The sequence below is a fragment of the Larimichthys crocea genome, chromosome VIII (assembly GCF_000972845.2).
Source record: "Larimichthys crocea isolate SSNF chromosome VIII, L_crocea_2.0, whole genome shotgun sequence".
Lineage (NCBI taxonomy): Eukaryota > Metazoa > Chordata > Actinopteri > Sciaenidae > Larimichthys > Larimichthys crocea.
The window spans coordinates 14,818,858-14,846,035 of NC_040018.1; the positions used below are offsets into that span (position 1 = coordinate 14,818,858).

At 39.3% G+C, this 27,178-nt stretch overlaps 3 protein-coding genes across 3 annotated transcripts; all 3 read left to right on the forward strand.

Moving 5' to 3' along the window:
• The first annotated feature begins 1,536 nt into the window (after window positions 1-1,536).
• thap11 (THAP domain containing 11) lies at window positions 1,537-4,962 on the forward strand. The gene has a single exon (XM_010741264.3). It carries the CDS (start codon window positions 2,204-2,206, stop codon window positions 3,038-3,040), a length of 837 nt encoding a protein of 278 aa, XP_010739566.1. The 5' UTR covers window positions 1,537-2,203; the 3' UTR covers window positions 3,041-4,962.
• Window positions 4,963-8,251: 3,289 nt separating this feature from the next.
• nrn1lb (neuritin 1-like b) lies at window positions 8,252-11,376 on the forward strand. The gene is made up of 3 exons (XM_019270497.1): window positions 8,252-8,329; window positions 10,232-10,379; window positions 11,052-11,376. Exons 1-3 carry the CDS (start codon window positions 8,272-8,274, stop codon window positions 11,353-11,355), a joined length of 510 nt encoding a protein of 169 aa, XP_019126042.1. The 5' UTR covers window positions 8,252-8,271; the 3' UTR covers window positions 11,356-11,376.
• Window positions 11,377-15,678: 4,302 nt separating this feature from the next.
• slc38a8b (solute carrier family 38 member 8b) lies at window positions 15,679-23,487 on the forward strand. The gene is made up of 10 exons (XM_010741288.3): window positions 15,679-15,958; window positions 17,233-17,431; window positions 20,225-20,381; window positions 20,455-20,559; window positions 20,662-20,719; window positions 21,410-21,524; window positions 21,605-21,752; window positions 21,858-22,060; window positions 22,425-22,476; window positions 23,187-23,487. Exons 1-10 carry the CDS (start codon window positions 15,770-15,772, stop codon window positions 23,287-23,289), a joined length of 1,329 nt encoding a protein of 442 aa, XP_010739590.1. The 5' UTR covers window positions 15,679-15,769; the 3' UTR covers window positions 23,290-23,487.
• Window positions 23,488-27,178: the final 3,691 nt, after the last annotated feature.

A 27,178-nucleotide genomic window follows, 5' to 3' on the forward strand; every position in this document is an offset into this window, starting at 1 on the left:
CTGTTTGAGAAGGCAGATTTAATTAAGTGGATTGAATTCAGTAATATTTCGTTTTGAACTTATTAACATTCTGTCACATGGACTTTCACTATCCATGGATGCTTGACATGAAATATTTGCTATCTTTGCCATTCTACCAGTCCATACTTACTGTATGATTGAGGAAAACAACAAATTATAAAGAGGTTTTAATGAGGCTCTTTTAGTTATCGTAAATTTTAATCTAATCTAATCGATTAGATGTATACAGTATCTCAGATTAAAACACTATGAAGAAATGCAGGCTAAAAAAAAGGATATGGATAATTTTTGAGTAACAAAAACAAAAAGATTCTTATTTTAAGGCCATTATACGTGCACAAAATCGTAGTTGTAAGAGCCATAAGATGTGAATTTAAGTCAATTTAAATATGATGCATAATTTATAATTTCATGTTATTTCATGTGCATACCAGGGAAACAATGTTAAAACATTTAAAAACAAACTCATGTTAGTTATTATCATTCATGCTCCCTCCCTGATAAAATTAAATATTGGACCTTTAATTTGGTGAGTCATGTGCGCAGTGACTGATGTTTAGAGCTGCGACAGGCACAGGAGCATAAAGTTTTTTTTACAGTGTGACGGACTGTAATTTTTTTAAATTATTATTTTTTTTATTAAATGTTTGAACTGGATTATGTCACCTGTCATTCCCGTCAGACTGAGGTTACTGTGCCTACAGCTCGTGAAGTGGCTTTTTTGACGTCTAGAAGGAATGCCACTATAGTAGTTATGAATACGATACTATTCCATGTTTGCCTTATTCTGAAAACAAAGTCCCCAAATCTTACACACTGCACCTTTAAAAATCTTTGATTGCATTTGCAACAAAAGTGAGTGGATACACACACTGATGGTGTGGTCAGGGGCGCCGTTAGGGGGCGAAAAGTTAGGACGAAAAAAAAAAGTTTATTTTTTTATTATCATATCATTTATGAATTGTAATAGGATATTTAATTTATAATTAAACACACATTTTATCTGTATACAGAATGTTTCCTGCATGTCTACATAGTGTTATATTATCACAGCTCAGTGTCAATAGATATTGTACAGTTAGTATCGACTAACTAAGACTATAGGAGAGTTGAAGCCTTCACAGATAGAGGTGTGGTTACAGAAACAGCACGTGGTTGGCGTTGCCTGTCTGTGATGGTGGGACCCTGTGTGATATCTTTTCATGGGGCCCAAAATCCCTAGTGGCGCCCCTGGGTGTGGTGATGTTATGGTTTTATGGTTTACCTTCACCTTATTTTACTTTTCCCGGGACTTATTCATTTTATAGTTTCTTTAAATTTACTGGATAACTCTGCCTAACTCTGACATGTTTTCTGTGTATCTGTATTATAACCACATAAAAACATTTGGACATGTAGAAAACGACATTTGTCTCCGCGCTGCGTTTCCACACACTGACCATAGTTCCATATCCTGCCCCCAGAGCCCTCAGGTCATCATCACATCGGCTCCTCTCAGTCACCGTGCCTTTTCTGTAGCTGCCCCCAAGCTCTGGAATAGCCTATCCCATAACATAAAGGCCTCCCCCACTATTGATATTTTCAAATCCAGTTTAAAATCTTACCTCTATGATCTTGCTTTTAGCTCAGTCTGAGGCTGCACTATTAAGAATCTTGTCTACTTTGTTATTCATTTTTCTTTTGTTTTGTTTTGTTGTTTTTCATTTCCGCCCTGATTGTAAAGCACTTTGGGTCAACTTCTGATGTTTTTAAATGTGCTCTATAAATAAAATTGACTCGACTTGACCAGCAGGGGGCGGTAGTTCTCTCAGGGACTCGGGCAGGAAGCGCAATGAATTCTGGGACTTTTAGTTCTCAATGAGGGACGGTTGGCTTGATAACAGCGCGAAGAACAAAACAAGACCTTAATTAGCGACAAATAAAACACCAGCCTGCAGTCCAGCATTAGTGCAGGGTCCGTACGTGTTGAGTCCGGGTGATTTCAGGTGGATTGAGTCGCTGAACGAAGAAAAGCGGCTCACTTTTGGTGAAAAATAAACAGGAAGTTGTTAGCGTTGTGGGACGTGTAGTTCCGCTGGCAGGCCACTGAGCTTTATAACAACGCGCAGAATAAAGAAACAACAATAAAATTAGCTAAACTTCACCTGAACGCCGTGCTTTCATCCTCGACGTTGGAGTAAACATGCCCGGGTTCACTTGCTGTGTCCCTGGCTGTTACAACAACTCGCACCGGGACCGGGACCTGCGCTTCTACACATTTCCCAAAGACACCACGCTGAGGGAGCTGTGGCTGAGGAACATCTCCCGGGCCGGGGTCAGCGGCTGCTTCAGCACCTTCCAGCCCACCACGGGACACCGAGTCTGCAGCGTGCATTTTGCCGGCGGGAGGAAGACCTACAGCATCAGAGTGCCGTCCCTCTTTCCTCTACGAGGGGTGAATGAGCGCAGGAGTCGGCGGGGCAGAGGTAGGAAAGTGTCCGCGGCGGCTCCTTCCCCCGCCGCTGCAGCGACCTCCGGGATTGTCATCACAACCAGCGTACTGGGCAGCACGGCGGAGGGAGCCGAGGGCACCGCTGGCGGCGAGGCGAGCGACGATAGCATCACCGTGGTGCAGATAGGCCAAAACGGGGAGTACCTGGGCACGGCGCGGCTGCCTGCCCAGTCAGAGGGGACTTGTTACACGGCGCCGATCGGCAGCGGAGACGAGCTGACCGCCGACGACTCATCGGCGGAGACCGGGTCCACCGTGCTGCAGCCGCCAGTGCAGTATGTCAGCGTGACCAGCAGCCCGCTGGACCACTCGTACTCGCTGACCACCGGCACCACGTCCGCCGAGCTGCTGCGGAAACTGAACGAGCAGCGGGACATCATCGCACTGATGGAGGTGAAGATGAAGGAGATGAAGGCGACCATCCGCCAGCTCCGGGTGACTGAGGCCAAGTTGCAGGAGGAGGTGCGGGAGAGGGACCGGCTGCTGTACGGAAACTCGGTGGCTTTTAACGTCCGGAAGAAAATCTGATGGGTGAACAGCACCGGGGACAACCCGTCACAGAGACTCAGACTAACAGAGAAGACACATTGGTGTTTGGAGACATCAGATACAGCCCTATTTTGTATAAAACTACGAGCGATGACAATTTATTTTCAACAAGTAGAACTGATTTTTCGTAGGCCTGATGTAAAAAAAAAAAAAGTTGGCTGTCTATGTTATGTAGTTTATCTCAGTAACCTCATTGCTACGTACTCACAAACATGCACACTCCACTATTGGCCCGCAGCCCAGAACAGGGTCAATAATACATATTTTATCCATTCAACCGAGACTGATAGTTTGCACAGACTTAAAAAGTTAGGCAGGCTTTACACATTTATACCTAGACTGATGGAAAGACAGAGGAGGGACATGCTCAAAACTGCCTAGTTGCATAGAAAGTTTTTCTCTTTTAGACTTCTCTTACAGTGTTTTTATTTCCTTGCCTTTTGAATTTAAGTTTTAGGAGGTTGTTGCAAGAAACGTCTCACAGTAGATCTGCAGAGGGAATGTAAAGTCAGTACGCCAAGATGGACTTTCTGCGAACGAAACACTATTCATGGCACACGTACGGTGACAGTCAATGAAATAAAACTCTACTACGACTTTATTGAGTTGCCTTTGAAGGTTCCTTTTGGTTGCTTTCTATTATTTGTGCAACAGAAAACAGACGTTTAGATGAATATGAATTACAGGTTGTTTCTTGAAGACATGCATTAAGTTCTGCTCATTCAAAGATTTATCAGGAAATCTTGAGAGAAGTACAAAGCAAAACAGTTTGTCGAGACTTTATGCAACTTGAACACATCTGTCTGCCCCCCACGGTTGTTCTGTGAATTTTATGTGCCTGTTTCTGGTCAGATGTTTCACCACACAGATGTTTAGTGGCTGAATTTCTCTGTCCTGTTCATGAGTGTTTTCTGCTACAGGATGTTACATTTCTGATTTTTGAACTTGGTCTGACACTTATGCTCTGCTCTTGTTTTGAAGTAAATTTCATTTTTGAAATGGTGCTGATTCATGTTGAATAATTTCTCAACGCATGAAATGTGTCCAGTGTTGCAGTAACAAGACAGAAACAGGCTGTGGGTTATTTTATTTTATTTTTTTTAATTGTTTTTACCTTCAAGTTGAAAGATTGTAGCTTAACCCACGAGTCTCATCTTAGCAGCTCTTAAAGTCACTCAGAGCTCTGCTGCCAAGTACCAGGAGCATTATTATTATTTTTTTTAGTTGAGTTGTGGAAAAAGAAATAAAATTTTTATCATATTGATCATAAATGCTTGTGATGGGAATGAAACATGAAATCTCAATAATCCTGCCCTGTTTTATACACCTGTTGGATGAACTGGTACTAAAAGCTTCACTTAGTGTTTATTATGTCAGTGTTAACAGAGCACCCAGAACAAGATGTTGCGAGACAAATATGCTATGTTACCTGTGTAAACTCTCTTCTGAATCAATGGAAATATCACTTGTACTTGGATTTAGACATTCAATTTAGGAATATTTATTACTGTACCAGGTTAAATAATTAACATCAACATCCTAAAAACACAATGATACTGAGAAACCATATCCCACAAGTGGTTCACTATTTTCACTTCATAGATCACATAAGACAGTTAAAATGAATGAATTGAGTGTACCTGTATAAATAATTGTTTTTTTGTTAATAACATGACTTTTTCACATCAGAAAACAACAAGTGGTGATGTGTTTTTTCAGTACAGTACAGATGTTGCAGCATGATTTTCACCCTCTAGATGGCGGTGGGATAAAAGCTTGAAGAGTGGAGGTTTAGTCTATATGGTCTAATTTGCTTTATCTGGCTGTGTTTTTTTTTGACAGCTTGGATGATGTTCATTTGCTTAACTGTAACTCTTAGTAAAGCAAAGTCTTAATGTGAATGTAAAGCTTGACGCAGTTACTCAACCCATCAGTTTAAAATGTGTGGTTTTGAATGCCTGCCGTGATAATGTTGTTACATGAAAGAGAGAAGGAGGGAGAGACGGATGAATGGAGAGACAGACAGCGCATTGGAGAGCATGAGGATCCAGATCCTAATCTCATCTGGATTTTTTTTTTTTTAAACTCCCAACAGTGTTGCATAATGCCTTAATCCAGAGCTGTCAATCAAATTTACACAACTCTTTCTTTATCTATGGCTGCTTCCATTCACCACATCATCCTTTACATTCAGGCCAAACAATGGCTTTTCCTGTCAGACTGTCTCATTCTTTGAGAATAAAATGAAGGGAGTAGAATAATTACAGCTGTCAGGCAATCTAATTAATTACATGCTTTGTGATTAATGAATATAAATGAATCATCAATGTTGCTTAAGAAACATTTAAAAAATATATATCTAATCTGTCACACGTTGCTCAGTCTGCAGAGTGTGTCCTAATGAGGCTGGTTACAAGATATGAAACATCAAGTTTTAATAAATTGGACTCACCTCATCGTACAGGGAATATCTTTAGCTGTTTGTCAGGTTGCACATCTGGTCTGTTGGGGATAGTAATGATTCAAATCAAACAAATTCTGAATTTATCTGAAAAATGAATAACAGACATAAAACAGCAGCAATTTACTTACAGGATAAAAAATATTATTTAAAAAATCTTTTCCATCTTCTTGAAGTTTTTGATGCTACCACAGAGTGTTTGGAGCACCACCCAGTGTAAATGAAATCTAACGTTAACATTGGAAACAAGTGTATAATTTGAACTGCTGCTCTCTTCTGCTGTCACATGAAATGAAACACTAATTTGTCGTCACACATCCCCAACTGATTGTGACTGAGTTGTTTGCCTCTACTTGTAAAAAAAAGCTTGCTACACAGATGGAACAAAGCTAATCCACGCCCCATGGTATTGACAAAGAGTGTTGATAGGGCCTTATGAGGAACATAGTTAGTAAAACATGATTTACATGTATTTTACCAGCCAACATTAAAAATAATGATGCAATGATTACTGAAATCTCACAACTTAATCACAGAAGTATAGGAGCAAGAGTACACTGTATATTATATGTATATGATCATTTTACTGCTCAGTCAGTGTATTAATGTACAGTATTACTATGATATTAATATTTAGTGAAAACTTGACGGTTTAAGGAGTACACCTGGAGATAAATGATGTGAATGTTGTCTTTGTGAATTTAAATAAGCTCAACTACCCAGTTTTTCTTCACTGGGCAAACTACAAACATTTAACAGCTACTTTTCAGGAACGTCTACACTGTGATGAGGGACTTCTCATTCTCCACAGATTAATCTTTGGTGCAGTATCACTTAAAAGTGCATTGAGATACATTTTAAAGTCTTTGATATGTATGTTGTTCTAAAGTGTATTCAGAATATCGCATCTGTGTCGACATGTAACAGCACTTTTCAGAGCTGAAAAACTAAGTAGATTTATCCAACAACAGCGAGGAAGACAAATATGTAGGTTTAAAGAGAATTTTAAGATTCACAAGAGCACAGTGAAGTGATGATGGGGAGAAAAAAACATGGGTCAGAACTTTGAATGACTTGTGCAATGAAGCAGAAAAACCATGTAAGAAGGCTGTTGGTCAGCAATTGGTTGTGCTGGGAGAACCATAAGTGAAGCACTTGATACACACTCGACAACACGTTTAATGCTTCAGCAGCAGTGCAAATAGTAGCAGGGACAGAAAAACAACACACTTCCTGTTGCATAGCATAATGGTGAAGATAGATCACCTTCTTCAGACATTCACATGATGATTTGCACCACACTGCCAAAAGTATGTGTACACTTGAACATTGCACCCAAAAGAAATTCATGAACATCTTATTCTAAAATGAACACCACCTTTTTTCAACACTTTGAATCCAGGCTGCAGAGGTTTGCTTCCAATCAGTGTCAGTGAGTTTGGCCACTGATGCTCAGTGATAAGGCCTGGAGCACAGTTGGTATTGCAGTTGATCCCAAAGGTGATGGATGGGGTTGAGGTTTCGCACTCTGTGCAGATGACTCAGGTTCTTCCACATTAAATTGGCTGCCTTGTTTTGTGGATTAATTCCCCAAACATATGATTTATCTTAACTGGAATAGTACACTGGAGTATATAGCACACAAAAGATTAACCCCTGGCATCCTTAGCATATGATAGCATCAATATAAAACAACAATAAAAGTCCAGCAGGTTCAAAATATCTCTGTAAATTTGTGCATACGAATGTACATTTGCTGATGTATTGATTTGGAGCTTTGGCTTCAGACACAGACAGATTATTCTGCAGTTAATGGTTGTTTTAAGCTGGAGATTAACAATGGGTTACCATTTCTCCTGTGTCAGTATGCAGATGTGAAACAGGACTTATACTAATGCACAGAGTGTGAGCCATCTGAGGGGGCGTAGCAGGGGATTTAGAGGTTGAGAGGAAGAGGAAGGGGAGAGAGGCGCTGAAGTAAGAAATAAGGTAGATGTTTTACAGTCGCTCTTCCAAAAACAAGGTGTGCATGCATAATTTATCTATGTCCAACCTTAATTAAGACTGTTTTTAACACATCACAGTGCTCATGACCCACATAGCTGTGGATGATTTTCACATGGGTTGCTGCTGTTCTCAGAGGGCGCTCTGCATCTATGTCGGACTCCCAGGTGAGCTGGATTCTCTTATCCTCTCTGGGACATCATCCATCTGTCCACATGAAATCAAATCCTCCTGGCTGTTCTGATCATATTCTCTTCTACAAGGCTATCATTTGTGATAAACTCCTTGTTCAATAGTAAAACCATGTTTTTGCAGCAGGTAAATCTGTACGAACAAAGCAGAGATGATGACTGAGTGTTGATCACTGTTATACTACATATAATTTATCTGTATTTCAAAATAAATGTTCTAAATACTAAAGACCGGAAATGAGAACACGCTAATCCAGTGTGCTGCGTTGTGATGTTGTCATTGGTTTACTGCTTCCAAGCCCTCTACACACACACACACACACACACACACACACACAAACACACACACGTCCTCTTACTCTCTGCGATGCATCGGTCTCTTTCACTGTTAATCCAGCCGGGTCGTGTCTCTGTGCATTGCTATACTTTTGCAATTTGATGAATTCCCAACGGATGGCAAGACACATCACATTTTAAAGCACCATCTTCATGCTCTTTGGACTTACAGTCAGTGAGAACTTTGCCTGAGAGCCTCAGATTCAGAGGTGGGACAAATGATGAAGTCCCAACCAGGCACTGCAACGATGCTGCTGCTCATCACTTTCTGCCTCAGTAAGGATGACTCTTTAATTGTTGTGTGTATTGAGTATGTGCATTAAGGTGTCTGAAAAAAGTTTGTTCTTTACCTGTCCCATCTTGTGCACCCTCACTGGTTCTATAGTTTTTCTAATCTGTCTGTGTGTGCACACACAGCATGTCATAAACTGGACTAAGGTAGTAACTCAGATTGATTCAGCAGGTTTATCAGCAAAAAAGGCTAACATAGTTAAGATACACAATAAAGATTACTCTGTTTAGCTTGTTCTGAAACTGAGGAGAGGAAGGTTTTACAAATGCACTTAACTTAATGAAGTGCTCACTGTGCCTGCATGGTCTGATTGTCTCGCTCTGCTCCTGTGTGTGTGCATTTATTTGGTGTACAACATTTTGGATGTGAATCCCACTAACTATCTTTTTTTACTTCGCTATATTTTCCAGTCAGAATACTCTGCACAAGAAAATATAGTATTGAATGAAACACTTTATAACAGGGACTGACATGGAAATGCTTAAAGACAAATATAAATAAGTTAAGGGCAATAAAACCATGCTAAAAAAATGTCTTTAACAATATGTATTCATACATGATGAACTTTGGCATGATTCTTTGACACACAGACAGGAGCCACATCTTGGTAAACCTTAGAAATAATTGGAAACATCACTTCTAAGTGTTAAATATAACTATAGTAGATAAGATACATTTGTCAGTGATATGTTAAGTTAAAGGTTCTCTATATAACATTCAGAAAACCTTTGTTAATAATGACACTTTGGCCGTTAAGTGAACTGCAGTCAGCATCAGCCAAAACATACTTAATACACAAAAGGAACACTGAATGCTGAAGAATAAATTACAGTCAATGATGATAACTAGCTCACTGTTTGCAAATGGTCCAATCAGCCGACACCACAAAGCAGCCGGCAATGCTCTTGGATAGCAAAAAGTAATCGTTAGTTACACCTTTGCTTTGTACCATTACATAATTTCATGTTGGCTAAAATCAACACAGTTTCAATCACAGTTACAGTTAACCTAATTTAACACCATAGATCACATTATCTGAAGTCATTTGTCAGGCTAAAAATAACATATACACTTTGTTAGCGATAATGTTACCAAGCAAACTAAGGGTAACAAGGAAGCTGCAACAGCAATGGTGCATGTATCTGACAACAAGAAAACAACAAAATAAAACTCACAAAAACTGTCTTGGTTAGTCTTTCCGCTGTTACAACAATCACCAATCACCAAGTGACATTTTACAATTATTACAGTAATGTAGATCTAGTCAAGTGAGTGGATCATTTTAAAGATGGTAATGAGTCTTCAGGTGTTATTTAAGGTTGTAAGGTTTGGCTGCACTTGATTCTTGAGTCACGAGGGAAATATTAATGCTACAGCATAAATTGATATATTTGAAGGTGCTGTTCTTCCAACCTTTTGGCAACTGCACTGATATCTCCAAATAAATGTCTGACTTTTGCCAATAGTTTGGGAAGCCCTGAGATTCATAAAGTCGTTGTGGAAGAACATGACCTGACCCCAACGCCGTTCGACACCTGTAGGATGAATTGCATCAGGCCGGGCTGGTGTTCAAGTGTTTCAGTGATTGGTTTTATAGTCCTACACTGAATTTGGCATAAAAGATGTATAGTCCCTCCAGATGAAAAGAATGCAACATATTCCTGTGTTTGTTTGATCCATCTAAGCACATAGATCAAATGTCTATAAACATATAGACAATGTGTTTCACAAAAATCTTCAAAGATGATATTTAGGGATTCATATTTCTGTCTCTCATCCCCAGAGGCTGCATATACACAAACATTTATTGATACCAGTTTTGATTACATGATCAAATACTTTAATACTTAATACTTTTCTGTTTTCTGTTGTTTCCTGTCTGCTAGGTTTGGTCCCTGTTTGTTTCAGCGCTGCAATTCCTGTTTCATGTGGGTCCATCTACAAAGGTTTTGCTCAGTGTTTACTCACACTTGGAGACAGTTTGGTGGAAACTCAAAAAGACCAGAACACGCAGGACATTGATTCAATCTGCAGGTGTGTGTGTGTGTGTGTGTGTGTGTGTGTGTGTTGTGTGTTTACCCATCACTGTGGTAACCAGTTAACACCTCATGTGTTTGGATACAGATTGTCTGAAATTGTTAAAATTATAATCCGCAAAGCTGCTCTAATGAATAGTTGTATTAGTGCTGCTAGCAGCTCTGGTAATGTCAGTCAGTCCACCACTTTAATCCAGACATCAACTTCTGTCAGAGGCATTTCCATGATATTTGAACTACATTTCTACAGACATTTAGGATGAATCCTACTCAGTTGGTGATCCTCGATTCAACGTTTTCTAGTGTAACGTCTCAGCAACTATTGGATAGACTGCACTACAAATTTTATGACTATAAATACCTGACATAGTTCACCTCAGATGTCCAGTTATTACTCATTATTTTGGGTTTATGGCCCACAAGTTTATTGTTTTGGTTCATACTCTTTGTCTCATCAGCCTCTACATCACTGCAGCTATGTGACAGGTTAAACCAGCAGGAATCAGCAAAATCAAGATTTTCAGGATTGTTAATTACTCATTAACATCTACTCAGGTGTTACCATGTGCAGTCTCATCACTTTATTTCTGTAGTTTTCTATTTACCCTCCAAGTGAATGATATATTACATTTCTATGTACACTTAGCAATGACGTTTTGGTTCCTTGAAGGTCCTGGAATGCATTCCATGTTTGTGCCAACTCAGCTCTGGCCGGCTGTCCCGGAGAAACAGCAGCTGTCTGGGAGTCTCTAAGACAAGAGTCCAGGAAGACACAGTTTTCTGGAAACCTCTACGACATGTGTGCCAGCCGCACCACTTTCCCACCCAGCACAGTGCCTGCACCCCAAAGTCCTCCCACCTCCGACCAGACCAACCAGGAAACGCTGAAAGGGCAAACATACAAGCACAGCCCTACCCTCACCACACTGTTGTTCCCTGTATGCAGCACCTTACTGCTCCTGCTCAGGAGTTAGTTAACCTCTCTAAGTCTTTTAATCAGATTGATGACAGCTGGTCGTCAGAGTCCTGCTCCCCCTATGATCCAAACACACAAGGGTAAACATTCTTTGTAAGTCAGGCTCTTCTTCTATCAGTCCTAAAAGAAGGATTTCAAGAACTGGATCAAAATGAAACATTTGGTTCAGCTTTCGTTACATAAACAAGGTGGTGTATCGATTTAGACATGAAATAAATAACAAGTTAATGATTTGCTACTAGATTGCACATCAGTTGCAAACAAACAGTTACAGCCCCTCCACTTGGCTGCAAGAAAAATCTCAGTTATGAGCCAATATCTGTTGGAAACACTTTATTTCGTATCACCACTGCAGTGCATCAATAATACCAGATGATATTTTAGGTCAAAGGAGATTTCCAGGGATGTTTTAATGGCAGGTGTTCAGATCCAATCAGGGGTGATCCAGAGTGATGAATGAAAACAGTGTTTTTTGTGCAGTAAGTTAAATTCATCACCCTCTGTGACTGTTTCAAACTCAGTACATGCATGCATGCATTTGATTTCTGTGTGGAAGAATTTAAAACTGTGTCATTTCATGTGACCCCTTTAAGCAAGTCTTTTTTTTAAAAAGCAGTTCTATGTTGCATTTTCTTTTCTGAAATGCTACTTACAGGAAAGTTTAACCTCTAACATTTTAACAATATGATACAACAACACAACACATATTACAGACTATTGTACTAAAAAGTATAGAGGGCAAAGTACATGCTAAATGCACACGCTTCTTAAGTTTCATGCTTGTAACATTAACAGTTCCAGCCCTGTGATGCAACCATACACTGCATTTTATTCACTGGTGTTTCACATTACCAGTGTGTTTACTGTAATATTTTCTAATTTTGCTTGTTTGAAACAGCAGTTTTGAGTGGTTTCACTCTTTCACCCAACAAAAGCTCAAATTAAAGGCAGGTGACAAACACAATGCAGAGTTATTCTCCTTAAATCTTTTCTTTAACTTGTAAGCTTTGTATCAGTTGTGTGTGTAGTCTTAATACTCTTAAGCTGTTACAGCACAGCAGAATCCTGAACAGATTAATCTTGTGTGTCTTTGTAGCAGGTTGCACCTCAAAACCCTTGAGAACAGCCTGAGTGCCCTCGCAGCATGGAGGATAAATACTATGTTGTCGTGTCAGCGTTGTCATGAAGTGTGACCTGATCACGATGTGAGCAGGTTTGACATCTAAAGGTCAGAGGTGATAACTTCATTACTGCAACATACTGAATTTAACATCCTGCTTTATATTCTGCTGCTGTTTAAAGATTCATGTGTTGCACTGATTAAACATCAGGTCACCAACAGGCAGCCTCTGTAACCAAAGGTTCACAGGTTTAGTGGTATAGTGCTGTTTGAGACACTTGCCAGCTTTGGGATTTTACAGCTCATTCCAGTTGCACATGAGTGTGGTGACTTAGAGCATTTCTGATCTGAAATCAGTCACACTGCATGTCAAAAGGTCTCTAGCTCTGTCTACTAACAGACTAAGTGTGGTGACTTAGAGCATTTCTGATCTGAAATCAGTCAGACTGCATGTCAAAAGGTCTCTGGCTCTGTCTACTGACAGACTAAATGTTTAAAAGCCAGATTATAACCCTGATTTGGCTATGACAGCCATGATACTGCAGACAGTCTGCACAAAACATGGCAGCTCAGCACAGACAGAGAGGGATTCAAATCTGGCTGAGTATGATAATACTGACCAGGACTGATTTTTACATATGAAATATAAACAGATATGAACGTGTGACTAATTTGAGCCAGAGCAGTGTGCCCGTGTATGAGTGTAAACATCTGCAAACATCAGTTGTGTGCTGCCACTTTTTTGTGTGTTTCTACTTTTCTCTAAAGGTAATGGGATAATCAAAGACTAATAAAGTGATGTGTTAGATAAATATTAGCTGGTTCCAGACCTGTAAATCACTGCATTTCAGTTGGTCGGGCTTAATAATTATTAAAAAGAGAAATTACAATAGAGTTGTTTTGTAACAGACTTGTTCTGCAAAAAAAAAAGTAAATTTTGTTATTAAAAAAATGCTCTGATCTTCTTTTTGATCCATGAATTTAACATCATTTTGTGCTAAACTGTAATGATCATCATTGTCGTCCTATTTTGCATGTGTAACTTCATTTAAAATAGTTTTTTGTAAATGAAGTGATATTTCTAAAACAGCATAACGTTCCTGGAGGATCTCTGAATTGTCCCCAGAACACCTTGATGAGCCTGCTCACTCTAATCTCTCTTTGTTCTTCATTTCACTTGAGAAACAACATCACCATCAAATCTTTTTAAGGTGCCCCAAAGCCTTCACATTCTGTGTCCAGCTGTTGAAATATAGCGATTTCTTTAGTTTCTTTCTGCCATCTGAAAGTCTGTTTGAGCTGTAGAACAACAGCAGTGGGATTTTGCTCTATAACAGATGGTGTGTAGCATAAAACATGACTGGGATTATGTTTTCCATGTGCAGTGGATTGTACTATCTGATCCATATGACCAGGACTTTATTTTTATCAGCGCACAAACACATGCTACAACCCTGTAATCTACTGCACACCAACTTTACAGAAATGATTCTGTACATACGTGAAATAAACATGAATTATGTAATAAACAATGGCCTAATCCAATCTCTCTGATGACAGCAAGCAGCTTGGAGTTTTTCCTTATCCGATTCAAGGTTGTCTTATATTATAGAGACTGTAAACAAAATGTGTTTTCATGTAATTTTAAGATGTATACAGTAAATAATACTGATGTTGTTATGACTGTTATATAACCATCACACATTATTACAGATAAATGGTAGTCCACCTTTGCTTCCTTTGTCTGCATGAGTCATTACATGATCTGTACTATCTGATAAAGTAAACAATAACTGATGATCTGTATAATATCTTTAACATATTCATTGTCATCAACGTCACTGCAGTTCAAACTTTTCACAGCAATTTCAAATGTTCACATTTAGAGACAGAAACATAATAAATAAACGGAGGAGATTCTGTAAAGATCAGATTATATCACTGACAACACACCAGAAATAAACCAAGTGGAAAAAACAAAACCCACTCATCTCACTCAAGGCTGAAATACTTAGCAAATTAAGGAATTGGAGCCAAAGAAGTCCAGGTGTTACTGTGTGTCATAATTAAAGAGTATTAAACCACAAAATCGGATAGCATGACCTTAAGGTGATCCTGTTTCATTTTTTAATCTTTTAATTTTTACCATTTTTCTTTCCTTTTTAAAAGGATGGAGACAGACAGAGAGGGGGCAGAATAAAAGTTAGTGGTTAAGTAGTAAGAACCTTAACCAAGCTATACTGGTATTCTTTTATTTGTTACATATTCTTAACTTAATATGTGTTTAATGAAATGACCACACAGTAAATCTGGGCCTGTGTACCATTCAAGCATAGAAAAAATGTTCAAAGTGGTAATAACACAGACCCCAGTGGTATATTTTTGGTATATTCTCTAAGTTACTAAAATTTTAAATGACAGTTTTTTTATTTGCAGATAATGTTTACAATTTTACAGTTTGTTCATTCAATTAAAAAAAACAAAACAAAAAACAAACAAAGAAACAGAAAGCTACTGTGAAAATGTATTGTTTATGTGATGTTATTTTACAAAAAACAACATTTTTTACAGTGTATCGAGAGACGAACAAATAAACAAAGTTACTCCAGTGTTGTCTTTGTTGTTGATTTACTCAACAGAGTAAGAAATAAAATGAGGTTAATATGACATTAAGTATTTCATTTGAAAGGTCAGAGGTCCTCACACACACACACAAAGTCTGACAAAGAGTGAAACAAAGTAACATAACGTTCCTGCCATGCACATGACGTGACCGGAGAGCTTCATTATGAGTTCAACAAGTTACACTGACATCCTGACAAGAGTCTGACCCTTATCTTTAACTTTGAAAGTTATCACAATGAACTCCCCACAAAAACTCACATGAATTACAAGCATTTACACTAGACATAATTTGCTACCCTAACCCTTGGCTAGCACATAAATTGTCATATTTCTCAAAATAGACACACACAAATCCATTATAGTCTAAGGTTAACAGTGTGGTGGATAAGTGTGCGACCACACGAGAGAGGAGCAGGGGGAGAACACAAGCAAACATACTCACTTTAGTGACAAATGTGTCACCTCAGAGTGAAATGTTTAATAGTCAATGTCCAATTAGACCACATGAGTCGTGTGTCTGGGCTATATAAGAGGGTGGTTTACCTCAGCAGGTTTACTTCATCTAGACTACTTTGAAAAACTTGGTTGTACTGAGAAATCTTTTTTATAAAAAGCTCTAAAAAGCTTCTCCTCTCAGTGCTGTAAGTGTCGAAGCTGGTTCAGGATCATGGAGGAACTGGCCCGGGAGAGCATCAGCCTGCTGGCCCGGTCTGCGTCTCATGCAGACCCTCCACGACTGGGGTCGTTTGGTGCTGTGTTCATCATGCTGAAGTCTGCGCTGGGAGCCGGACTGCTCAACTTCCCCTGGGCTTTCGAGAAGGCGGGGGGAGTGAACACCGCCATCAGTGTGGAGCTGGTGAGCAAATCAAAGACCTGCAAGAGTTAATAACTGCTGCTGTTTAGAAAAAGTATTAATATTAATACTTTCATGGATTATTGGAAACTTTAAACCTTGGAAGATTATTTTTATTTTGATAGAGACAGCTGAAGAGTGGCAGGAAATGTGGGGGGAGAGAGATGGGGAATGACATGCAGGAAAGAGCAACAGGTCGGATTTGAAACCTGGGCTTTCACAGCGAGGACTGAGCCTTCACACCTGGGGTGGCTGCTCTACCAACTGAGCTAAACACCCTCCCGGATTATTGGAAACTTTTAACTCCAAATGCCTTCATTTAGTGACCTGTGATTATCTCCCTATTCAGACAGGTCAGACTGCTGTTAGCCTGTAGACTGAGTATGTATAGACTCACCGACCCTCTGTCTCTCCCTGGTGTGAAAGAGGCACATCTTTTTCACAGGTGAGCTCTAATGAAGCTTCCAGTTTAGGTGAGGACCTGAACTTTGATTGCTCTGCATCTTTTGACTGCCACAAAAAGAAATGTGTGTGTGTGTGTGTCTCATGGATGGACTTCCAGAGAGATACAGACTTTCCAAGAATGGACCCGGGGGTCCACAAGGTCAGAGGGCTCCAGGGAGCCTCTGTTTGAAGTGAGACTTCCCTTCCCTGGAAAGTTTAATCACATGTTTTGATTTGTTTTTTGCTCCAAGTCCTTTTAGACTGGATACTGATCAAAATGTGTTATTTAATTTTGTTTATTTTTACAATTGTGATACACATTTTTTGATTTATTTTATTTTTTATTTTTTGTTTTTAGACAAATTATGGACCAAAGTGTTAATTGATTTATTGAAAATAATCTGTGTTATAGTTAAAATGGTGGTTATTGGTGTAGGCAAAAGTTTCTGCATCTTCAGTGTGAAGTCCTGATATTCAGATGCAGGTTTTAAATTCTCCTTCTGGTTTTTATGGCTTTATTTGATGGGACAGCTGTAGAGAGACAGGAAAGTGGGTAGACGGAGAGTAGATGACGTGCAGCAAATTGAACCCTGGCTGATGCGGTAAGGACTCAGCCTATTGTACAAGGAGTTTTCAAGCAATATCAACAGAGCAGAGTTATGATTCACCTGTAAAATATCAAAGATGCAAACTGACAGCAAGTCATATGTTTATAGTCACGAGGAGTGTTAGGCTTTGACGTGCCTCTGTCCCATTATCTAATAATCTGTCCATGATGTTTGTGTGTGTGTAAATGAAAATAAGTTTGGGGTCCTCTCTTGGTGTTCCTGCAGGTGTCTCTGGTTTTCCTCATCAGTGGTTTGGTCATCCTCGGGTATGCATCATCAGTCAGCAGGCAGAAGACGTATCAGGACGTGGTGAGTGAGGTGTGTGGACGAGCTGTGGGTCAACTCTGTGAAGTCTGTTTCTGCTTCAACCTCTTCATGATCTGTGTCGCCTTCCTGGTGGTGGTGCAGGACCAGCTGGAGAAATGTAAGTACTGATTTATGGAATATTTTTCATGATGTAGGTTCAATACTTATAGTGGACCACTTGTTGAATATTATTTCACTCTTCGTTTCTCTCTTCCCATGTTGGGCATGGTGACTGCTACATTTCTGTGACTGATGCTTATCATTTGATGGAAGATTAGGCAGCTGTGATCAACTAAGATCATCAACAGTGTTAGAAACAGAGTTCATATGTGGCCATTTAGGGTGCCTGTGTATAGAGGTTAAGACACTGACCATAATCCTTAATTCTCCTTACTATTATTAAGGCATGATATGCTAAAAAAAGAAAAAGAAAAAGGTCTGGTGGTGCAGTGGTTAGCAGTTTGCATGTTCTCCCCGTGTCTGCTGTTCACTCTGGGTACTATAGCTTCCTCCCGCAGTCTAAAGACATGCACTTAACTGGTGACTCCACATTGCCCATAGGTGTTAATGTGAGTGTGAATGTGGTTGTTTGTCTCTATGTGTCAGCCCTGTGAGGACGACTTATGCAGGGTGTACCCTGCCTCTTACCCAATGCCAGCTGGGATTGAGTGAGAGTCTCCCCCCTTATGAGGAAGTGGTTATGAACAAAACAAAAACAAACAGACAAACATACAAACAATTACAGTTAAACAGAAAAAATTAAGAAAAATGACCTACACTACAGGTAGATCTTGCCTTCCCTTTGGGGCTCCCTGTGACAACGGGTGGTAATTGGACCAAAGAGGCAGACGCTGGGTTCACAAGTGGTACAGAGTTTATTTACAAAAATAGGGGAAGGGCTCAGGCTGAAGGTTGGGGGGGATCTCTATGGCCCGATGACTGGGTCTGTGGGAAGTGAGGAGGGGGCAAAGCTGGGAGACACGAGAGGGGGAGAGGACGACGGTGAGGATGAGGTAAGGGTCTGAGAGAGGAGTGGATCTAAGCTGGCAGCTGCTGAGCAGAGGCTGGTGATCTAAAGCACAGAAGGCACAGGGTCAAAAAATAAGGCAGGAAACAAGGGGAGGGAAAAAATACAGGAGAACCAAGGAAGCACTAGGAGTCTCAAAAAGCACTGTGAGTAAGACTCACTGGGAAAAGGAGCCTGACTAGTTACCACTGGGGAAGGTGTAAAGATCTGGCGAAGAGTGAGTGGAGAACCGGTGTATTTCAACAGAAGGAGTAATGACCAGATGAGCTTCAGGTGTGTGCTGCAGCAGCTGCCTGTGACTGGGGCCCGCCCCTAGGAGGGAGGGAGAAACACACAAGGAGAGGAAGAGAGCAACAACAGGGGCAGCACAGACGTGAATGTAACACTCCCACTAATTGGAAGGATTGATTCATTGTCAAATCAAAGCTGAATATGAAACTAAAGGTCATTGAGTGGGCATTTTATCTGATTCCAAGTTCCACAGCAACTGTGTCTGCTAGTCTTAGTTTGAAGGTGTGTTATATTTAATCAACTCACAAGTCCACAGGGAATCTACAGGACAGAAAAGTTGGAAAAAATATTAAAATGAGTTCCCTTTAAAAAGGCTGTAAAACATATTAAAAAGTAATTTTCTTTTGCCTGTCATAGACAATAATGTTGAGTTTCCGTCAGAATCATGAGGCCTGTATAAAACACTGCTGCTAGCTACAGCAGTGAGGAATGTCTCATAACAGGCAAGTGGAAATTTTAACAAAAAAAAAAAACTAATTGAACTTAAATTAATTACTTTTAATTGGTTTTAATTTATCCATCCCTTTTATGTCCCTTAAATGGGTCCAGGTCACATTAGTTTGATTAATTATTTCATTAGAAATTATTGTATTGGATGTATAATTATGAATAATTTTGGTTTTCCATCATAGTTTTAATACTTTGGCTGATATGACCGTTAAACGTGTAATAAATCAAATTATGGCCCACTGATAAAGTCTTTAATTTAACTTGATAAACCCTGCAGATACCCTCATCAATGAGGCAAACGTTTATTTGAAGGTTTGTAGATTACAAAGACTTCTTAAGATTTTCATAACATCTCTATGTCGTAATTAGCAACTTTGTTCCCAAACTTTTGTCCACATGCAATAAACAGCCTCTATGGCACCTGTGATAAATAATAAAGATACTTGTGCCTGTATTCTAGCACACCAGGGAAGAATAACGCTAACTATAAATGAAACTCACTAATAATTCAGAAATTAACATACACGTTGGCAGAATATAACATAATAAATATTAGGACAGGCTTTTTGAGTTCTCATTGAAAACAGACATTGTGCCAGGCTCCTGTTTAGTTCTGCACTATTTTTCTATGGGCAGTGTTTGAATATTTTCACATTATCAAAGCATCCAGCTGAGTTTGTGATTTCTCATATCAAAAAAATGTAATCTCTTTCAGACTGCACTTTAATTTTCATTTAAGCTGGCATCAGGGTAAACATGTGACAACAGAAACAGAAATGCAACTGATTTTCTGTTTCCTCTTTGTCATTTTGTTCTTCTGAAATCCTTCAAACGCCTGTTAATGTTTTCATTTCAAACAGAGCATTTGATTTGATTTACGAGCACCGCACTCTCAAGAAAAAAACATTTGATCAGAAATTCTGCACAGAGCGCCATGCAGATGCAGAACTCGTGGAGATGTATTCAAGGACGAAATGCTTTAAAATGAAATTTAAAACGAATTGACAGGAATGTTTTCATTATTCTTTATGTTCATCCACCAACATCAAGCATTTGTCGTGCTATTAAAACATCATAAGCCAGGTTGTTTAGCAGGTTGCAAAATGTAAATTAATCTTTTGTAAATCTGTTGTTCTTCTCCAGTGTGTATTTCTCTATATGAGACGGTGACTGGGTCCAGTGAGGCGGAGATGCCATATCACTGGTACACCGACCAACGATTTGCCCTCTTCATCATGTGCCTCGTCATCATCCTCCCTCTGTCCATCCCAAAAGAAATTGGCATCCAGAAATACACGAGGTATACAGCACATATCTGTGATCAGAGTGACATGCATCTTTTATGTGATTTAACACTTTTCTCCCTGTATTAGTGTGTTGGGGACGCTGGCTGCCACGTATCTGTGTGTGGCAGTGATTGTGAAATATTACCTGATGGACAGCCACACTGTTATAATAACTCCAGAGCACAGCCAAGGGTCAGTAACACTGATTTTAGTGAATACATGCATGCGTGTATTTATCATCAGCTTCTCCTGTTGTTTTGTGTGCATCAGTAAATGTAAATGTGTATTTTTCAGTGTTGGTTCATGGGCTTCAATGTTCAGTGTCGTCCCGACCATCTGCTTTGGCTTCCAGGTAAGATCAACTGGTCACAATCTTAAAGCAGTCAGTATGATATGCAGCTTCAAGCAGTTTAATATGGAGCTGCTCCAATGAATGCAAAGGCCTAGATAGAAACTCAAACACAAAAGCAAGACAAACAAACAAAAACATCCTGCAGTCTGAAGCTGTGATTTAGGACACAAGACTGATTCCTTTGAATTATACATTTGTCATATTTTGCGGTTGGTTGATTTGCATAATATAGTTCATTTTTTTATGATCATTTCTATGCAATTGTGGTAAGTAAACTTACCTAATAATACCACCATCTTAGCTGTCCCTCTCCTAAAGAGCTCGACCCCTTTGCCTCCCTCACTGGCACACGTACACACACCTGGAAACTATCAGCTCATTATGAGATAATATACATGAGTAACACTTATGATGGTTGCATTATTAGCCTACTTATCTGAGTTTAGCTCATATGCTGAATATCTATAAAATAAGTAGGAGACCTTACGCAGGGATGGCTGTCTGGCCTAACTTTACTACATGTTGTAATTTCTGAATTTGTAAAGATGCTAATGAAACAAACCAGCTCCTGTTACACATGCACAACTACAGCCATGACTCTGGACAGTAGGAAATACAGAAGAAACCCCCTCCAAACCCCAAAACTGATCAGTAATGTGTGCGTGTCTGTGTGTGTGTGTGTGTTTGCAGTGCCATGAAGCCTGCATAGCAATCTACAGCAGCATGGAGAACCAGAAGCTCTCCCACTGGGTGATCATCTCTGTGCTCTCCATGTTTTTCTGTTTACTTATCTACACTCTAACCGGTGAGTTCACCTCTGAAGGCCTCTGTGCATCATGTGCTCGCCTGAAAGGTGCTCATCACATCTCCTCTCGCCATGTCCAGGTGTGTACGGCTTCATGACGTTTGGACGTGAAGTCGCCTCAGATATTTTGATGTCATATCCAGGAAATGATGTGGTCATGATCATTTCTAGACTACTTTTTGGAATTTCAATTATCACCATCTATCCTATTATTCTTCTTCTGGGGAGGTAAGCGATGGCAGAATTGATCTTATCTTGTTTGAGTTTATAACCCCTAACATGTTCTGTGTGTGTGTGTGTGTGTGTGTGTGTGTGTGTGTGTGTTGGGAACAGATCTGTCATTCTGAACCTGATGCTGCGCATTCAAAGGCGCCGTAGAGGAATCGTCACTAATTCATTTGAGAGTCGCTGCAGAGTTGTTCTCACTATCATCTGGATCAGCATCACTCTTCTCATCGCCATGTTTGTTCCTGACATGGGCGAGGTCATCAGTGTCATTGGAGGGATCAGTGCCTTCTTCATCTTTATCTTTCCTGGTATGTGAACCTTAAAGCCATTGGAAACACAAAATTCACAAAGGCCTTCTAACTAGTTTAGGGTCTTACGTACATAATAGTAAGCATCTTAAAAGTTTACTGAAGTTGAACTTTTTTGTAAACTTTGTCTGATTTTTGATATTTCAAGCCAGAGGATTTACCTTTAATATGTGCATGTATCTGTGTGTAATTTAATGGCTTTATATTTATACATGGTCTGTGTTTGTTCTGTCTTATGATTAGCTTGCTAGTCGTCTCTAAATCGCTTTGAAAAGTGCTATAAATGAAGCTTGATTGATGATGATGCATGTGACCCAGTAAGATAACCCTCATAATCTGGCGTGTGTGTGCTTCTGTATTGCAGGTCTTTGCTTAGTATTCACAATGCAAACTGAACCTGTATCTCCAAGAGTCAGGTGAGTGTGTACTTTGTATTAAAATTATGATTTTGGTATTATTTTTTTTTTATGGGTCCAACATTTCTGAGCAATTTCCTGAGAATGTTCAGTGGCTACACCTCAATATATTAATATCAAGCAAATTACAGACCTGAGGAGGGTTACATGAAAACCTGCTGCTGGTCAAACGTAGTAGTAATTTATGTTTTGTGCAAATGACTGTAATTCTATAAATATGGGTTTCTGTGGGGAGTTCATTGTGATAACTTTCAAATTTAAAGATAAGGGTCAGACTCCCCGTGTCAGGATGTCAGCATGACTTTAGTTGAACTCATAATGAAGCAGAAGGCTCTCTGGTCGTGTCATGTGCAGGAACTTTATGTTACTTTGTCTCACTCTTTGTCACACTGTGTGTGTGAGGACCTCTGACCTTTCAGCTGAAATACTTATAACTTCTCTGTGATCTTCTTGTAGTGGTGGTCTTACAGTTGTATGCTTATATTGCTATGTGAACCTCATTTTAACTCTCACTCTCTTAAGTAAATCAGCAACAAAGACAACATTTGAGTAACTTTGTTTATTTGTTCATCTCTTACTGGAACTTTCACCACAGTGTGAATAAAGGAAATCATGATAATTAACTAGGGTTAATCAGATGATTCATATTGTTGACTATAAACTTGCTGTACTGGTTTTTCTCTTGATGTCCCTGATTTTCTTCTCTTCAGGTTGCTTTTAACAGTTTGGGGAGTCATAACTATTGTAGTTGGAGCCTTCATCTTCGGACAGAGCACAACCATCGCTGTCATGGAGCTTCTCAACAAATTCTGAACTTCACATGACGATCTGCAGCAGCTGTGACTTCTGAGCGGCTCGCTTCTTTTGCACAACTGAAAGGTGTTTTTTAACTGTATATATCAATGTTATGAAGGTCATATGACCTGAATATAAAATAGATTTACTATGCGAGAATGTTATAATGTTCTTTGTGTGATGCACACATATTAATGTACAATTATATAATGTCAAAGAGAATAAAGTAAAAAAACATTGTTAGGTATTTAATTGTCAAGAATGGTTTGGAAAATGTATCTGTTTTATTTGTTATGCCATTATATAGTATATTAATAAGAATGTTCCCTTGAGTCTTCATTTGTACTTGCACTCACTACCAGGGGGCAGTATAGGACTACTAGAGCGTTATTTACCTATCACTTTATATGTGAATGGAAGTGCACATTGAATATGAATGCATATATCAGCTCTTATCATTGTTGTTATGCTCCCAGATAGGCCACGTTTAAATCAGCTAACCAAGACAATATTGTTTTTAATATAAACAGATGACTCTCATGCCCTTGAAATAACCAACATGTTTACAGATGATAACGTGAGTAAATAATATTAATATTTCTTTCTTTAAATACATGATTCTTATCTTTCCATTCTCTCTCTCCACTGACCTCAACACGGCCTGAATCGTGTGAGTGATATAAATCTGCAGCTTTCATTGAGCACAGATTGATAGCTGAGGCATGCTGAATATCACTGTTTATTGTTTATTGACTTCAAGCTTAAAGGAGTTATGGCTCACATGTGTATGACTGAGTAATGATTTATAGAAAAATCCAGAAAATGGGTGTCGTATATGTGCCTGGAGTCTGTCTGCTTAAAAAGAGCATATCTGCCTAATTTCACATATTATCTGTTTGAACACACACACACACACACACACACGCACACACACACACACACACACACACACACACACACACACACACACACACACACACACACACACACTATGAATAGAGCTTCAATCAAAAATAGCCCATCTAGAAACACAGTGACTCCTTATTGATGCTTCGGTTACGTAATGGGTTCATTTAATATCATGCAGTGTAAATGTCATCCAAGGAAAACCTGAGAAAGATATAGACTACTCTACTTGTGTTTAGCCTCTGGGATTAAATTTTAACCTGCTGGTCAAATACCTAAATCCACTAAATGCAGGAAAAGAAAATCACAGAAACCACTAAATCCTTTTTGAAACCTGCAGTTGAACTCTCACAGTAAACTGGCACACATATTTAACAGCAACTCAGCAATCCTGGAAAATGCAACTCGCATAGACCAACAGCTTCAGCTCTCTGCCCATCCCCCACTTTACTTCAGTTTTCTAAGTTGGCCTAACCTGTCTCAACTACACAAAAACTATGAACACTATGAAGACCACATCTATATGGGGGCATTTAAAGTGAATTATAATGCATTTATAATGCTTCATGACGACACTGATAAACACACAGAATGCTTTCTGGTGCACTATATCAACAGTCAACATAAAACATTTTAATATAATATAATGAGTAAGATTATAAGATTCATTGTGGTGTGTGTATAGGTGAGTATAGGTTGTCATAATGGGCGGCTGTGGCTCACAGGCAGAACGGGTCGTCCACTAATCAGATGATCGGCGGTTCGATCCCCGGCTCCTGCGGTCTGCATGTCTGCAAGACACTGAACCCCAAATTGCTCCCGAAGGCTGTGCCATCGGGTGTGGGAATGTGTATGAATGCTTAGATCCGCAAACTGATGAGCAGTTGGCCAATGCCATCAGTGTATGAATGTGTGTGTATGGGGTGAATGAGATATGTAGTGTAGAGCGCTTTGAGTGGTCGGAAGACTAGAAAGACGCTATATAAGTACAGTCCATTTACCATTTATAAGCCCCATCACTCAACCTCTAGTTTACAACTAATCAAGAGAACCCATGACACCATGTATAATTCCCCAAATCATAAAGCATCATGAATTCATTATCAGTCACCATGAACGCCCCCGTAACACTACAGATGAGGTCTTCAAAGAAAGTGTTACTAGAAAAGAAGACCACAGCCATGCTAGCAGCTCTGTGAGGCTGCAGGCACGGCAATGATCTAAGCTGAGTGCTAAAGTTACCATGACAAGGCTAATATGTTGATGTTTAGCAGGTATGAAATTTACCGTGTTCACCAAGTTAGCCACATAAGGTGCAGCTGAGACTTAAGGGAAGGTTTTGCAGCTATTTCATGACTAAACTAAAGAATAGAAGGAAACAGAAGGCTGTAGGAAAGTCATTATGATGGTGCTGGAGTAAAAGTCAGGATCAATAGTCAGTAGGATTTGTCCTCTGGGCACCATGAATGTGTCTTTACAAAATTTCATGGGAATCCATCCCAACACTTGTTGAGATATTTCAGTCTGGACCAAAATGATGGACCGACCAACACTGCCATCCCTGGAGCCACTAGCAACATGGCTAAAAATCATCCATTATTGTCTGCATTAGATTATCTTTTCATTTTCCTCTGCCTCTGGAAAATTATTTCCAGTCCTTATTACAATGCTGTCGCCTGTAGCTACCTTTGTTATTGAATGATTACTTGTAATGTAGTCTTCTTGCAGTGCTAATTAATGAAATGGCAATTTGTAGCAAAACCCTTTTTAAATGTTAATTGTTCCTGATAAGAGCATCAGCAAAATTCCTGAATGAAAAGACACGGCAGCATGTTATTTCTGTTACAGTGTGTGTGTGTGTGTGTGTGTGTGTGTGTGTGTGTGTGTCGCACAGATTGAGATCTGCGTACCTTTTGTGTTCAGAGTGAAGAAGAAAACCTATTTTGTTCCTGTTTAATTTGCAGATAATTGGCAGTTTTGCTCCATCCAAGAAAGAAGTGGGATGTTTCTGTATCACTGCTGCGACTGTGTGCGTCTCACAATGTACTGTATGGATGACCTTATTGTGTATACATCAAGGTTATGACCAGCAGGCTGAGATCATCATGATGGAGATAACATGCGTCCATCACGTTGCTATTCATGCCTTTACTGAAGTGGTGACAGCAGATTTTTGACCTCCAGGCCGAACTCTTCAGGATTATCGCTGCAGTGGCAATGAGCTGAGGTGAAGGAGAGGCCTCTGTCACCTTGTGTAAGTGCAGCACATCAGGATAACATTAAATCCTATTTGCGATTCTAAAAGAGTGCTAATGTTTTTGCTGGCTTCGGTACAACAGTCGAAACGAATGCATCTGCTCCAATATATAATTGATTTTATTTGTAAATAAACCATAATAAAAAAATAACCCATTAAATTGTATGCTGACAAATATCTTTTTATAGTTTACCTCCTTTAAACAATCAATGTATTTGATATAAGCTTAAATATAAGACTCAAGAGCTCAACTAATCACATTTATTACAGTAGTAAAATGTGTTGTATGTACACATAAACAAAGAAACACCAATTAAGATTAATCCTGTCATTGCATTCCTACATTACATTATGAATAACAATGAAGCAGTAAGATGTGAAATACATTTATTCTCCCCGTCATGTATAAATGGCTTCATTTGCCCACTTTTCTTTATCTCTCAATCCATTAACAGCATCATAGTGATGACTGCAGGATTCACATCCTCAACATTCTCATCTATTGTATCTATGATGGATTAATGTTTTTAGTAGAAGTAGAAGTTTTCACAGCAGCCATTTTGACATGAAATTGTAGGGTCAACACAGGTGTGATGATACTAATTAAGACTTAAAGACTTAAAACTGTGATACAGCTCTCACCTTAAGCTGCAGCATATCACAAAATGTATTGCGCTAATATTAATAACAAACAGAGTTTTTATCAATCATCTTTATTACACATCAATGTGTTTATGTAGACAG